At 53.7% G+C, this 14,224-nt stretch overlaps 1 protein-coding gene across 1 annotated transcript; it reads right to left on the bottom strand.

Moving 5' to 3' along the window:
- Positions 1-2,194: 2,194 nt before the first annotated feature.
- Positions 2,195-8,747, bottom strand: LOC129783350 (vigilin-like). Its single transcript, XM_055793333.1, has 9 exons — positions 8,701-8,747; positions 6,474-6,723; positions 5,781-5,996; positions 4,727-4,933; positions 4,405-4,512; positions 3,739-3,783; positions 3,009-3,095; positions 2,712-2,843; positions 2,195-2,409 (listed from the first exon to the last, which is right to left on the bottom strand). Exons 1-9 carry the CDS (start codon positions 8,745-8,747, stop codon positions 2,200-2,202), a joined length of 1,302 nt encoding a protein of 433 aa, XP_055649308.1. The 3' UTR covers positions 2,195-2,199.
- Between the last annotated feature and the right edge of the window lie 5,477 nt (positions 8,748-14,224).

The following is a 14,224-nucleotide window of genomic DNA, read 5'->3' as shown; positions in this document are numbered from 1 at the left end:
CATAAACCAGCTTAACCAGCCTCCCTAAGGGTGGCTCTAAAGTCGCTGAAAAGGAAAAAAAAGAAGGTAAGTGCTTAGCCTGAAATGCAAAGGCACCATCTTGGCTCCCAGGCAGGTGGCACAGATGGCCCAACAGGGTCATGTCCCCACCTTCCAGGGAAGATAAAAAAAGCGCAGGACGTCTTAGTGGGGTGGGTTTGTTGCATCCTTTCCGTTTGCTGAAAGCCTGAGGAAGGATGTATTCCACGGTAGGACCGGTGGCACTTTAGACCTGAGGTTAAAAAAGTGCTGCACTTCAGTGACGCTCCCCAAGCTGCTTTCACCACCAAACAGAAAAAGATTTGCTTTCTCCAGTATGGTGGGAATGATACCATAAAGTCGGTCAGGGAGAAAAGCCCTCTAAGACTTGCTTGCAAGTTTCAGAAGGCCGGCATTCTTTATGGCAGTGCTGGGAGCACGGGGGAATGTTTCCTCTGAGCGTGCTCACCCAGTTCCTCGAGGGTACGCACTATGGACAGCAGAGCACTTGCACACTCATAGCGCATTACACATGCATTTTCAGTCAGGCACGGGATGGGTTACAAGTTGCTTGCTTTAATGCAAACGAGCACACACCCTCAGACAGCACTGCTGAGGTTTTTTACTAGCTCCCCGTGCTCCCCAAGCGGGGCCTTGCCCTCTCTCGGGGGGCTATCTGAGTCAGAGGTCACGATCTCCCCCCACAACAATTACCTTTGTCCGAATTCCAACCAACATTCCTGGATCGCAGCACTCTTATCGGCTTGTCTCCTCCTGCGACCACAACGTCCTCACCCAGAGGCTCTTTCTGCATCACTGAAGAGAACGCAGATCTTTTCCCCATCCATTCTTTGTTCCCCATCCTTCCCAAGGCTGACTCCCTGCATGAGAGGTCCCTTAATTCGTCACTTCTAACAGCTTTAGAGAGTCAGCTTGGCCTAACCTTTGTGCGCAGGTGTGTTTAACGTAGAGCTACACAGCAAATCAGAGCGTGGTAACCGGGGAGCTCAGACATCTTGTCCCTTTGCCGAGCCAGCAGCCTTCCCTTAACAGAATCCCTGGACATAAACGTATACACAGTGGAATCTATACAGTGGCATCAAACGTCCCGCCAGACACCACAACCTCTGTCCCTGGCATGGCCCAACTGCCCAACACCACCAGACCACTCTGGCCCAAACACCATAAGGCAATGGTTCCCACCTGACAACAGCAAGTCGAGGAACATTTTTTTTTTTCCTAAATAGAGTTTTACTTGTACGCTGCCGACTACGCTGAATTCTGTTTTGCTGGCTGACTGGATACACAGCAAAGCTGAACTCCACATCAAATATAATCAAATCTATCAAGTATATCAAATAATGGAATATATCAAATGCAGTTTCTTATATTGCAATAAAAGAAAATAGCATGCAATATGATAAAAGGAACCAGTGGCAGTTACTGTGAGCGATATGATAAAAGAGCAATAGGAGCGAAGCACCAAATTGTCACTGCAAAGCCTTAACGTGACTAAGGAAAAGGAGACATCACCGATTCCAACCCCAACATCACACAGAACCACCCTTTATCTGGGAGCGCCCTTGCAGCCGGCACCAGCAGTCTCTCAGGACCTGGGAAATTCCCCTGGAGAAAGTGCCAGAAAGGAATCCTCTTGCTGCTTCTCAATCTGCCCTGGCAGACATATGACGCACATCATAAAAGTTCTGCTCCCTGCTTTCTGTGGTGAAAAATTGGCACAGCACATTTACACCCATACAGAACCAAAAAACATGGCTTGGGAAAGCGCAGCACTGTTCCCCTGGAGAGGGTTCCAGGAAGGAATTCTCTTGCTGCTTCTCACCCTGCCCTGGCAGCCATGTCAGGCACAGCACAAAAGTGCTGCTCCCTGCTCTCTGGGGTGAGAAAATTGACACAGCACATTTGCAATAATACACAGATTTGGACATCCGGTCATTCTATTCATAATAGATCTAGGGGGATCTAGGTGGAATAGACCTTTCCATTTTCTTTCTTCAACGATTTCCTGACTTGATGGCCTCCTTCCCTCCTTCAGGTGCCCACCTTTTCTTTTCTAGTTAGTCAGACTAGATGCCTTTCTCAACACAAACAGAGCATTGCCATTTATTTATTTATTTATTTATTGATTGATTGATTGATTGATTAAGACCTTGTGCTGTTTCACAGGTGCAGCAGCTGTTTCTTGGCTTTCTCCACACCCTGGGCTGGGCCCCTGATGCTCACGGTGTCACTGCCAGAGCCCTTGGTGGGGAAGTGGATGTGGACTCCACCACACTCCTTGACGATGGAGCAGACGAAGCGGCCTTTGGCACCAATGAGGGAACTGTGCAGTTTGGAAGGAATAGAGACCTCCACCTCTGTGCTGTTGGCCTAAGGGAGGACAGTACCAGCCTCTTGAGTCAAGCTGCAGAAATGTGTTTGCACCCACTCTGCTTACCCTCTGACTCCCACCTTGCTAGGAGCTTTATACAGCTGGAAGAAATGCCTGAGCAGAGGGCTTGGAGACTGGCTACTCCTGACAGGAGCAGTCACAGACTTTGGTTTACGAGTCACGAACAGACCAACACGTTTGTCTCCACCCTGCCCTCATCCATTACAACCACGTCTGTATCTGTGTCTTCTAGCAACATTGTCAAGTCCCTCAACCGCAAAAGGCCAGTCGCTTCACTTACCAGCTCCTTCTGGATGGCAAGAATCCTGTGGCGAGCAGCCTCACAGTTTGCCCTCTTGCCTGTGATAACAATTGTCTCCGAGCTGCTGTTCTTTGCTGGGAGATCAATTTTGGTGTTGCTTTCTTTACGGATCTGCCACAAAGAAAAAAAAAAAATCATCTCAGAAGTGTCCCATGTCAGAAGAAAAGCCCTTGCAGGCTATATTTGACATCACCAATGAGCAGGAGAGAGCATCCAGTGGGATTTTGCTGCAGGCAGCGATTATCACGAGCACTTGAGTTAGGAACGATAGCTCACCTTCTTGATGTTGGCACCTCCTTTCCCTACGATGTTCTTGTGGAACTGTTTGCAGATGGGGACAGAAATAGAAAAGCTGTTTTCAACCTAAGGGAGAAAGGAAGGGAGAACTGAAGATTACACTGTCGTGGCAAGGGAGGCCCGACTTCAGGAGCTCTGATAAACGAGCTTTTGAAAATAGGCTTAGACCCAAGGAAGTTCTCTATACGAGGGACTTGTAAGACTAAACAAAGGCAAGGACGTTCCCCTATAGCCTTCACATAACAGGTACTACCCCCTGCCTCCATTCAGCCAAAACAGCGTCGACAGCTCCCTCCTCTTGAGGTGTTTTAGCTCTACCCAAGCCAGTAGAGCTCTGCTTTGCCCCAGGGTTATCCAGGCACGTAGGAGGGAACAAGCACTTCTGCTATTAAGCAGAGCACAAGCATTCCTCTGCTTTGAGAAGAGAGCATTGTGCTCATGAAACATTGAAAAGACTTACTTACATGCCTCTCCAGCTATAACAAAGAGAATCCTTCCTTCTCTGCACCAAAAAAATGCTGACTTTTCAAGAATGCTATGGATGAGTTTCATAACCAAGGGGCGTCATCCACCTGCCACACAATTTGTCTTCTGCAACCTCGATTAAGCATGTCAAGACATCCTATGGATGTGATAAACACCTCATCACCTCTGCTCTGTTGCCCCTTCTTCCCCCAGTTTCTTACTGGAACTAGTAACTCCAGCTCACCAGTTCCTTGACCATGGCTTCAATCTGTTCCTGAGCCACATGCACATCTTCCGTAGGTCCTTCCAAAGTGATGTTATCCTCTCCTCCAGTGAATTTGATGTGAACCTTGAGGTGAAAGACAATGAACCTCTTAAGAATTTGCCAAGATCCAAGCCAGGCCAATGCTCTTGGTCAGGCCTACACCATCGATCCCTGCCACTAAGAGATGTGCTCCTTCCCAAAAAGCCCAGATCAAATCCCCACAATTTTACAAGTCAGTAACTTAATGATTTCGGCCATATGGCAGTGCCTAGAGCCCAAGGCTCTGGTGCTGTCCCAGTTTCTGCAAGGGCTTTGGAGAAGTTTACTCATCTAGCCTTTATCTAGATACCGTCTAACTCCCCAGGGAGAAGCCTCGCTGCACTCGCCATTTCCAGGTATCCTACTACATCAGTTCTCAAAACAGCACCACATAAAGCTTCCTCGGAAGGGCTCAACCCATGACAATAACATAGGAGGAGCAGTGTTTGCAGCAGTAAAAGAGAGGGTTCCCTTGAACAGCAAAGATCTGTGTCATTTCCCCCTGGGTTTACCCACTCTAGAAGACACCTCTCTCTTCCGTGACGAGTGATCTGGACTAAACCTTTTTCTACACCGGGGGTGCTAAGCTAACCAGCTCATCCATACCTTTGGCATCTGCTGAGTTATTTTGGCCAGGTTCTGTCCTTTCTTTCCGATAATGAAACGATGAAGCCAAGAGGGGGCAGAGACCGAGGAGACGGTAAAACTGTTGGCCTGAGAGACAGAAAAACAGAGAAGCTGTTTGATGGACAAACTGGGAGAGGCCTTCACAACAATTCAGTTCCAATTCCCATGCTGCACCTCCGGTATTGACTTCTAAGCTGCACCTCTAATGGCCCAAGAGAGACCACCCCCGCTACACCTGTCAGTGCTCACAAATGTATCTTCGCGGGACCTTCAAAGGAGGCCTAGCCCATCTTGTCAGTACCTTTGCATAGACTTCAGCCAATGCTTGCCCAAGTTTCTCAGGCTCGCCTCGCAGTATCAGCATCTCCGAGCTCCTGTCAGTGGGTGGGATCTCGACAGAGACTCCAGTCTTCTCCAAGATCTCCTGCAGGGAATTCCCCTTGGGGCCGATGACATACTTGTGCTGGGACTTCTTCACCTCCACGGCAATAGTAGTAGTCTTCTTTTTCTGTAGGGGCAGAGACACTGAGGCATCAATCGCAAGGGGGCGGGGAAGGACAAGAGCGACAGGAAGAGGCACAAGATGCAGTCAAACTCTGCACCCAGCAAAGAGCAAAGCCAAGCTGAGCACAGTGGCTCGGCAGCACCCTAGCACCCCTTGGACCCCTGCCTACAGAAAGCCTTGTGCTCAAAAATTCACAGGGCAAGTACAAAACTAGCATGCTGGGTCAAGCTCCCTGGGACACGGCATGCAAGAGACCACACACACACACAGAGGCATGTCGTTGTCGTCGTCCCCGTCCCCCCGTTGGACAACAGGGTTCAACTCCCAGCCGTCTCCCAGGCAGTGCTGTGATGCAACACTGTGCAGGCTATAAGCCGATTGTTGAAATCCAGACCGGTACAAATACAGACCTAACCACGAGGAGAAACAGCCCAGCAACCCACAACAAGGATATTCACAGCAGCGTTGGCTGTGGGAAATAAACTGGAGTGACATTCACTCTTCAGCAACTTCTGCTTATGTAGCAGCTTTGATACTGTCAGCTGGCCACCACTGTAGACTTCACACTTCTTTCCTTCCTTAGTAGCCCCGGTGTGAACAAGAGCCAGGGGAGCTCTTGGTGGCCTGCTAATTCCCACGATACAGAAAAGCCAGAAATCTGTCACCTCCCGGATAGTATCAGCCCAGCTCCCACTCTGCCGAGTGAGGAAACGGTAGGATTCGGGGTCATGTACTGCAAGGGCTGCTGAGCCAGATGCAACCGAGGGATGCACAAAAGTAGAACAAGAAGGGAAGAGTGCCTAGGAGCGGGTGCCAGGGGAAGGTGGGAAGCTTTATGGACCATCCGTACCTTCTCCTCATAGATCTTCTTAACGCGAGCCACAGCCTGGGCTAGTTGCTCCTTTTCTCCGGTGAAGACTATCTCGGTCTTGTTGACACTGGGTGGAGGAATGTTGATGCGCGTCCCTGTGTCCTGCATGAGCTCCCTCACCAGCTTGTTGTAAGGGCCAGCAATGAAAGGGTGGTACACTTTCTCCACGTCCAGCTGCTCCACGGCACGCTTATCCTGGAAGAGCCCACAACAGACCTTGGTGGGAACTGCCCTCTGTATTACAGTCTCTGCCAGGCACAGCTAAGCTCCCAGGGGTGTCCTGCCTGACACTCTGGCCCAAGCAACCTTCTCAGTTTGCGGGCTTGTAGATCTCCACCTCTTTCAATCTACAAATACGGTTGCTGCTGCTGCTCCTTGTTTACGATATTCACCCCTGTGATCTCCTGCCTTATCCCAGCTGGCACCTAAGACGCTTCACTTCAACTATCAAATGCTTGTTTGGGCTTCAGAGATGGACAAAACGCAGCACAAGAAGTTTCAGGACCTGGCAGCGGTGCTCATACAGCCGGCGAGTGGCACAGTATACCTCTCCGTTCAGGCTAACGTTAGCCACTGACTGTAGCCACGGTGGCTACAAACTCCGACTATACCGTGGGGAAGCAAAAAGGCTGACCAGCTAATGCCATGAGAGAGATCACAGTACTGAGGTACCTGCTCAGCGGAGATAAGCAGGATCTCGTGCCGGGCCTTCTCAATCCCTTCTTTAGTGCCGCTGATCTTGATCTGGTTGCTGGGGTCATCTGGGCGGGGGATCTGCATTTTGGTTGCAGTTTTGAGCTTCAGGTCCTGCAGCTTCTCACCCTTCTTTCCAATGACAAAACGGTGGTGCTCCTTGGGGATGGCAACTGTCGCTGAAGCCTGCGGCAGAAGAACCAAGCATCTGTGAAAAGCCTTGCCTGCACTGGCAGATCCACAGGAACAGAGCCAGGGAAAGCAAGGTGGACGCTGCTCAGCGTACTGCTCCTCAGAGCAAACACAACGCCTTCCCAGCACATTCTGTCTGAGGGCTGACACTGTACCGGTTGATCTACAGTGCCTCCATGCCACGGTAGCGGCCTGGGTGAATGACCTGAATCCCCGCAGCAGCACAGTCCTAAGTGCACTTGTATCAGCTTAACATGCTTCTATATGCAAAGGGAAGAGTATGTTTTGGGAAAGGCAGTATCAGCGGAAATACTGTAACCAATAGCACATCTTGATTTTCTTTGACAAGGTGTGAACCGCACAGGGGGGCTTATCTGGGATGGCTCTGCACTCTGATAACAGCTGTAAAATCCAGGGTTACAGATCTCTCTTCCAATAGGCCGTACCCTCTTCAGAAGCAGCTTAATGTGCATTGGGAAAAAAAGACTAGCTACCTGACCGAGAGCAACTGCCCTTATCCCACCAAAGAAAAAGTCACCATTGTTACCGGAGAGCGGCGGGGAGGCGACTGGGCGACCGCCCCCCGCAGCCCTGTCCCCTCGGGGGTGGCCCCGGCCCTCCCACCAACCCGCGGGGCAGCCGCCACAGATGGGGGAGCGCAATGTGACTCAGGGCTTTGGTTCGCGCCCTGGGTGCCGCCGGAGCGCTCCCCGTTGCCGGCGCAGTGCGGGGCGGCCACTGCGTGGGGGAGCGGCTGGGGAGGCCGGCAGGTTGGGCGGGTGCAGGAGGCCGGTGGGCCGAGCCCCTCCGCGCAGCCCCCGCACCCCCGCTCGCTGCGGAGGGTTGCCCTGGCGGCACGTGGGCCACACCACGCCAATGGGAAAGGCCGAGACCACAGAGTGCAGTCGGGTGCTCGCTGGACATCCCGCTTGCGGAGCCCGTCTCTCTGCTGCCGCTGTCTTGTTGGAGGCAGCGCAACCCGCCCGGCCGCAGAGACGGGCCCGCACCCTCCTCCCGCTATAGCTGAGGCTATACCCCCAACCCCCACCGCCCGCCCCGCGCGGCCAGTGCCACCGCGTGCCCCGGGACCGGCCTTACCTCTAGTAGGCCCGCAGCTAAGCCTGTGCTGGGCACGAGGCCCAGGGGCCTGCCGCCATCGTGGCCAAGAAGAGAGATGTGTGTGACCTCCCAACATACGGGTGGTCCCTCCCCTGTGTGCCCTTTGTCAGCCGGTTGCTAGGGGAAGAGCCCGACTCGTTCCCATAGCAACCGACCAAAGGGCACATGGGGGCGGGGCCACACCTGTGTTGGCAGGTCGCGCACTTCTCTCCTCTTCACCAAGATGGTGCCCCGGGACCGGCTTTACCTCTCGTAGGCCTGCAGCGAAGCCTGTGCTGGGCACGAGGCCGAGGGGCCCGCCTCTTCCCGCCAGCTGTGCGCGCGTGGGAGCGGCGGTCGGGGTCGCTGGCTGCGCGAGGCGCGGGGCAAAGGTGAGGAGACGCGGCGGGAGGGGGGCGGCCAGCGGCGCTGCCCTCCCTCGGCGGGGCTCGGGGGTCTGCCTGCGTGGCCCCCGTCTGGAGGGGCGGTGCAGGACAGCCCCTTCCCCGGCTCTCCGGGAACTCTCCGGGAAGCCCCTCTGGGGTGCTGAGCAGGTGCTGGTGAGGAGGAAGCAGCCGAGGGGAGCTGCGGGGTGGGGCACACACACCCCCCTACCACCACCCCCATACCCACAAACACCCCCGCCCACCCCGGTCCATCCCTAAAATCCTTCATCAATTCCCACCCGTCCGTCCCTAAACCCCTTCCCCCGCCCCCTCCCCTACTCCCGTCCCTCTGTCCCTGGCATGGCCCAACTGCCCAGCACCACCAGACCACTCTGGCCCAAACACCATAAGGCAATGGTTCCCACCTGACAACAGCAAGTCGAGGAACATTTTTTTTTCCTAAATAAAGACATTTTTGCTTCATATGCTGCCCACTATGCCAAATTATGTCTTGCTGACTGACTGGATACCCAGCAAAGATGAACTCCACATCAAATCGATCAAACATATCAATCATTGAAACATATCCAAGGTAGTTTCTTGTATTATAATACAGGAAAATAGCATGCAATATGATAAAAGGAAACAGCAGTAGCTATTGTGAGCGATATGACAAAAGAGCAATAGGAGCGAAGCACCAAATTGTCACTGCAAAGCCTTAACGTGACTAAGGAAAGGAGACATCACCAATTCCAACCCCAACATCACACAGGACCACCCTTTATGTGGGAGCGCCCTTGCAGCCGGCACCAGCAGTCTCTCGGGACCTGGGAAATTCCCCTGGAGAAGGTGCCAGAAAGGAATCCTCTTGCTGCTTCTCAATCTGCCCTGGCAGACATATGACGCACATCATAAAAGTTCTGCTCCCTGCTTTCTGTGGTGAAAAATTGACCAAAACCTTTTGCGCTCATGCAGAGCCAAAAAAATACATTTTAGGAAAGCGCAGCATGGCTCCCCTGGAGAAGGTGGCAGGAAGGAATTCTCTTGCTGCTTCTCACCCTGCCCTGGCACCCATGTGAGGAACAGCACAGCACAAAAATTCTGCTCCCTGATTTCTGTGGTGAGCAAAATTGACCCTTTAGAGTTGCAATCATTAAGAACCCCAAAAAATCATCTTGGGAAAGTGCAGCACAGCTCCCCTGGAGAAGGTGCCAGGAAGGAATTCTCTTGCTGCTTCTCAACCTGCCCTGGCAGACGTGTGAGGCACAGCACAAAAGTTCTGCTCCCTGATTTCTGTGGTGAGCAAAATTGACACGGCACATTTGCAATAATACACAGACCCAAGAAGTCACCTTGGAAAAGTAAAAGCGCAACACTGCTCCCCTGGAGAAGGTGCAAGGAAGGAGTTCTCTTGCTGTTTCTCACCCTCCCCTTGCAGCCATGTAAGGAACAGCACAAAAGTGCTGCTCCCTGCTTTCTGCTCTGAGAAAAAGAAAATTGACCTCTCATACCTGGAATCATTCACATTCCAAAAGAAGCCACCTTGGGAACGTGCAGCGCTGCTCCCCTGGAGAAGGTGCCAGGAAGGAATTCTCCTGCTGCTTTTCACCCTGCCCTGGTAGCCCTGTCAGGCACAGAGCATAAATTCTGCTCCCTGATTTCTGTGGTGAGCAAAATTGGCCTCTTTTCATTGGCAATCATGCACAGCCCAAAGAAACTCACCTTGACAAAGTGCAGCAGTGCTCCCTGGAGAAGGTGCCAGGAAGGAATCCTCTTGCTGTTTCTCTCCCTGCCCTTGCAACCATGTGGGGAGAAGCACAAAAGTTCTTCTCCCTGCTTTCTGTGGTGAGAAAATTGACTCGAACCTTTTGCACTCATGCAGAACCAGAGCTCACCCGGTGAAAGTGCAGCACTGCTCCCCTGGAGAAGGTGACAGGGAGGAATTCTCTTGCTGCTTCTCACCCTGCCCTGGCAGCCATGTGAGGCACAGCACAAAAATTCTGCTCCCTGATTTCTGTGGTGAATGAAATTGACCGGTTTAGTTGTACTCATGCAGAGACAAGACTTTTCTTACTCGAAAGCAAAACCAGAAAGCCACACAGGCTTGGGAATCCTCTTGTTCTTCTGCGTGGCTGGTGACTTCCCATGGCTCTTCCGCAAGGCAGGATAAACAACCATGAATTTGGAAGCCCGCATAAATTCAAGTACACTTAGTCCTCTGACAGTCACTACTTATGGGCCAGCAGTCCTCTCACCCCTCCACAGATCTGCCTCTTAGTCCTCTAGCAGTCATCCTCCATGGAGGGACCACAAGTCCTCCATACCTACCTACCAACTCACCAGAAATGAGTCAGACCACATCAGAAGTAACACTGCCTGACCTGCAGGAGATATAGAAACCATCGTTACTGGTTGACAAGACAGAAAAAACACCACCATCCACCAGCACAGCAGAAAAACAACCAGAAGAAACATTGTATACAAACCAAAGGCCCCCATCCAAACCCTGCAAAGGCCAAAAAGATGAAAAAAGGCACTCTCCACATAAAAAAACCAAACCAAAACCACACAAAGAACACATAATAAGATCACACTACCATAACCCCAGGAACTCAGAGCCAACAAACCCAGATTCTGTCCATAACAATAACACGCTTTAACGCTTCACTCGCTTAACCTCTGGCATACCACAACCTTGTCGCCCCCAAACCCCAGCACGCTGTAGCCCTAAGGCAACACAAAATGGAACACAAAGTCCCTGAAGATCTCCGCCAGGGCCTTCAAATGGTCCCTGACCTCAGGCATCGCAACCTTGAAGTGGGAGCCATGTGGAGGCACCATAACATCACCGGCAGCCATCTTCACACCCTGAAACAGTGCCTGGGATAAACGCTGCTGGGGATAGAGGCTGAGGCACTTGGAGGCTTTGAGCCGGCCAGCCACCACAACAGGGTTTCAGCTCATCATTTCTGTGTCAGAGCCACCAGGCAGGTGGCCCCATCCTTCCTGAGAGACCGCTCAGGGCACCTGTACCCAGCTCCAGGGGGCTGGACACACAGCCTCGGATCCATGGGGGGAGGGGTGCTTTAATCCTGGGAGCAGGATTTCTGACAGTGCCCCTGAGGAGGAAAGCCTCCTCAGGCCTGGAAGCCTGAGAGACATCCCCGCGCTGCTCCACACGTCACCAAAAGCAGGGTCTGAGGAAGGCTGCTTTGGGGCCCGTCGAGGGAACCAGCTCCCCTGGGCTGCTCTGCGGCCACTGGCTGCCGTTGCTGTCACGCAGGTCTCAGTGCTGCTCTGCAGTCGGCCGTCACCTCCCCGCGGGACACTCCCCAGTGCAGCACACGTCTGCACTGGCTCTCCCTGGGGACAAAGATCACAAGCGAGGGATGGGCTTGGCTTTGCCCCCAGTCCCAGGCTGCCCCCAGAGAGACCTGCCACCCCCCGCCCCAGCTGTGCGATGTGGGCACCACGTGCAGCTGCAGCTGTGGGTCAGGGCAGCTGTGGGCAGGGGGCAAGCCCCGTGGCGGTGCCCCCGGCACTGGCAGCAGGCAGAGCTGGGGAGAGCGAGGGGCAGCCCAGGGCAGCCGGCAGCCGGCGGCGGGGCCCGGCAGGGTGCAGCACCCTCAGCAATGCCCGGCTCCTTGCGCCTCGGCCCCAGGGCTGCAGCGCAGGGCTGGCCCCAGCCGGGGCTGGGCTGGGAACAGCCAGGCAGGGCCCCTGGCACCCCGGCACGCACCTGCTCCCTGCGTGGGGCGGCCTGGTCCTTTGCAATCGACCCCGTGGCACCCAGAGAAGGGCCCTGCCCTGGGCCTGAGCCATCGCTGCAGGGATGAGGCCTTCCTCGGCGTCCGTCCCTCAAATCCCTCCCTCCGGCCCCCACAGTCCGTCCCTAAAACACTTCCCCTCGCCCCCAGTCCCTGCGAGCGGGGAATCCGCCTCCCCAGCTTTGAGCCCGGGCGGCGCAAGCCCCCCCAGGGCTCACCCTGCCATCCATGTGGTTCCTGGAAGAAACACCATCCCACCATGCCCGCAGGCAAACCGCTATCCCTACGGACACAATGGGGGCAGCCGGCACGGGGCGGGGGGGGGTGTCACTCTCGGGGCTATTCTAGTGAGCAACACTCAGAGAGGCCAAAAACTGGAGTGCAGGGGTGATGCCGGCATTACAGCCGGCTGCAAGCGAAAGGCACTCAATGGGCATGGGCGCTGCTGGGAGGGAAAGCGCCACGTCAGGACGGTCGGGAATCTCGGCTGGCTGGGAGGGAGCTCCATCGAGCGCTCAGAGTCGAGGCTTGAGATCCTTGCAGCCACGGAGGTTTTTGCACGGAGAGCTGCGCTAAGCAAGGCTGGTTTATCACTTTGGCTGCAACACGAGCGTGCTGCACCCATGCATGTGTGCTTCCCCTGAGCCGACAGAGAACTTTCTCTCCTGGGCTTTGTTCCCTCTGGGACAGCGGCTGTGAGCGAGGCAGGGCTGTCAGATATGCACAGCAGGGGTCGAGGGGCTCAGAACGGATAAACCCCCCGGCCTGCGCCCGGCCCTGCCCCTCTCTTACAGCCTCCATGGCAGTTCCCCTGCAGCTGAGTAGAACCATCAACGCTCTGTCTTCAGGGGGGTTTCTTGTACATAGAAAAAGGGGACAGCACAAAGCGTGAAGCAGAGCCAAGAAGGTGGCACCTGATTTTAAAAAGAATACATTCAGTACATCACAAAAAAATGCGGTGGAACTCACTCTTCCAATTGGGTTAGGCAGGAGGAAAATGGATTTGGAAAGCTCACTTCAAGCTATAAGGTGGCTACTGAACACAGACTCTCCCGTGCATGTCCTGCACATTGGTTCCGCGCCTTGGACATGCCTGCGGTTTCCCTGAAGCACCCTCTCTGGGTTACTCTTCCAAAGGGGTTCCTGGGACATCTGCATAGGGAAGCTGCCTGAAGCAATCACCGTTTGTTATCCTGTCAGGTTTCAGCCAGGGCAGATAGCCTGTGCATGCAGGGACTACAGACTTTTTCTGTAACTACAGACTTTTTCTGTTAACACACTGATCTTGCAGAGAAGTCATGCACTGTGCAATTAAAAACAGAGAACAGTGCGAAACTAGTTTTGGCCTTCAAGGCATTTCTGACCTAATTACATTGAACTTTATTTGCTCAGAAGCCCTTTAAAATTGCTCCAGTTGAAGGCAGTTTCCTGATCAGCTCTGGGTTCAGACTAACTCCTATACACCTACAGCCGTCCAAGTCTGAAAAGTCACACAAGGACCCCCTACATCACCCCAGCTTTGAAGTGTCACTTCCAGTGCCTCCCCCTGGGCTAGAAGCATTTCCTTGCTGCCCCAAACGGAATTTCAAAGCTTCAGAGACACCCTTTGGAGAGCCTGCCCCACCTCTCAGCACCATGAAGACACAGGTGCTGACGCCCCAAGGCACTTCCAAGTCCTGTCCCTGCCTTCCCCGCAGAACCCTCCACCTCCGAACTCTCCCCAGCCCCGGAGAAGGGGCAGGGATACCTCGTTGTGCTGGAAGCCGGGACAGCGCGAGGCAATTCAGCATCCTACAGCCGGATGGCCTCAACGTTCGGGGCCAGCAAAGCACCCTGCCCTGCGCACTACTGCAAAAGCAGGCTGAAGAAGGTTGCCATCCTACCAGAGCTGGAGGGGAAGAAACTGCAGTGAATATCACAGCAGGTACGCTGCCTGCAGCTGTTAGGTGCTACCGCTCAACGCCGTCCCAGGTAAGGAGTGCCGACACTTTCCTCAGCCTCACAGACCCCCTGCGAGCCCAGGGACCTGGCCTCACTGATTTAGGGCTCCCACAGACGGGAATTTGCTCTCCGAGGAAATGCAGTCATTGCAATCAACCTTTCCTCCCCAAAACATCAGCTGGAATGTGGATAACTGGCTAGCTGAAAAGGGTCACATAGACATAGTCCAGCTGGCTGGACAAAAATGCACATGGCTCTCAGCTTATCTGAAGTAAAGCAAAAATACACTGTCCTTGGCTGTTCTTGTTACACAATAACAGGAAGACTTCGGTGGGAAAAGAATGTT

Source organism: Falco peregrinus, unplaced genomic scaffold, assembly GCF_023634155.1.
Source record: "Falco peregrinus isolate bFalPer1 unplaced genomic scaffold, bFalPer1.pri scaffold_35, whole genome shotgun sequence".
NCBI lineage: Eukaryota > Metazoa > Chordata > Aves > Falconiformes > Falconidae > Falco > Falco peregrinus.
Note: the sequence above shows the minus strand (reverse complement) of the source record. Positions and strands in the feature narration are given on the sequence as shown.

Coding starts and splice junctions, on each gene's coding strand:
- LOC129783350 (XM_055793333.1), bottom strand. CDS start 8,747: ATGATTGATATGTTTGATCGATTTGATGTGGAGTTCATCTTTGCTGG. Junction 4,934..5,780: donor AGAAGATCTATGAGGAGAAG/GTACGGATGGTC, acceptor CTGCCCCTACAG/AAAAAGAAGACTACTACTAT. Junction 2,844..3,008: donor GAGGTGCCAACATCAAGAAG/GTGAGCTATCGT, acceptor TCTTTGTGGCAG/ATCCGTAAAGAAAGCAACAC.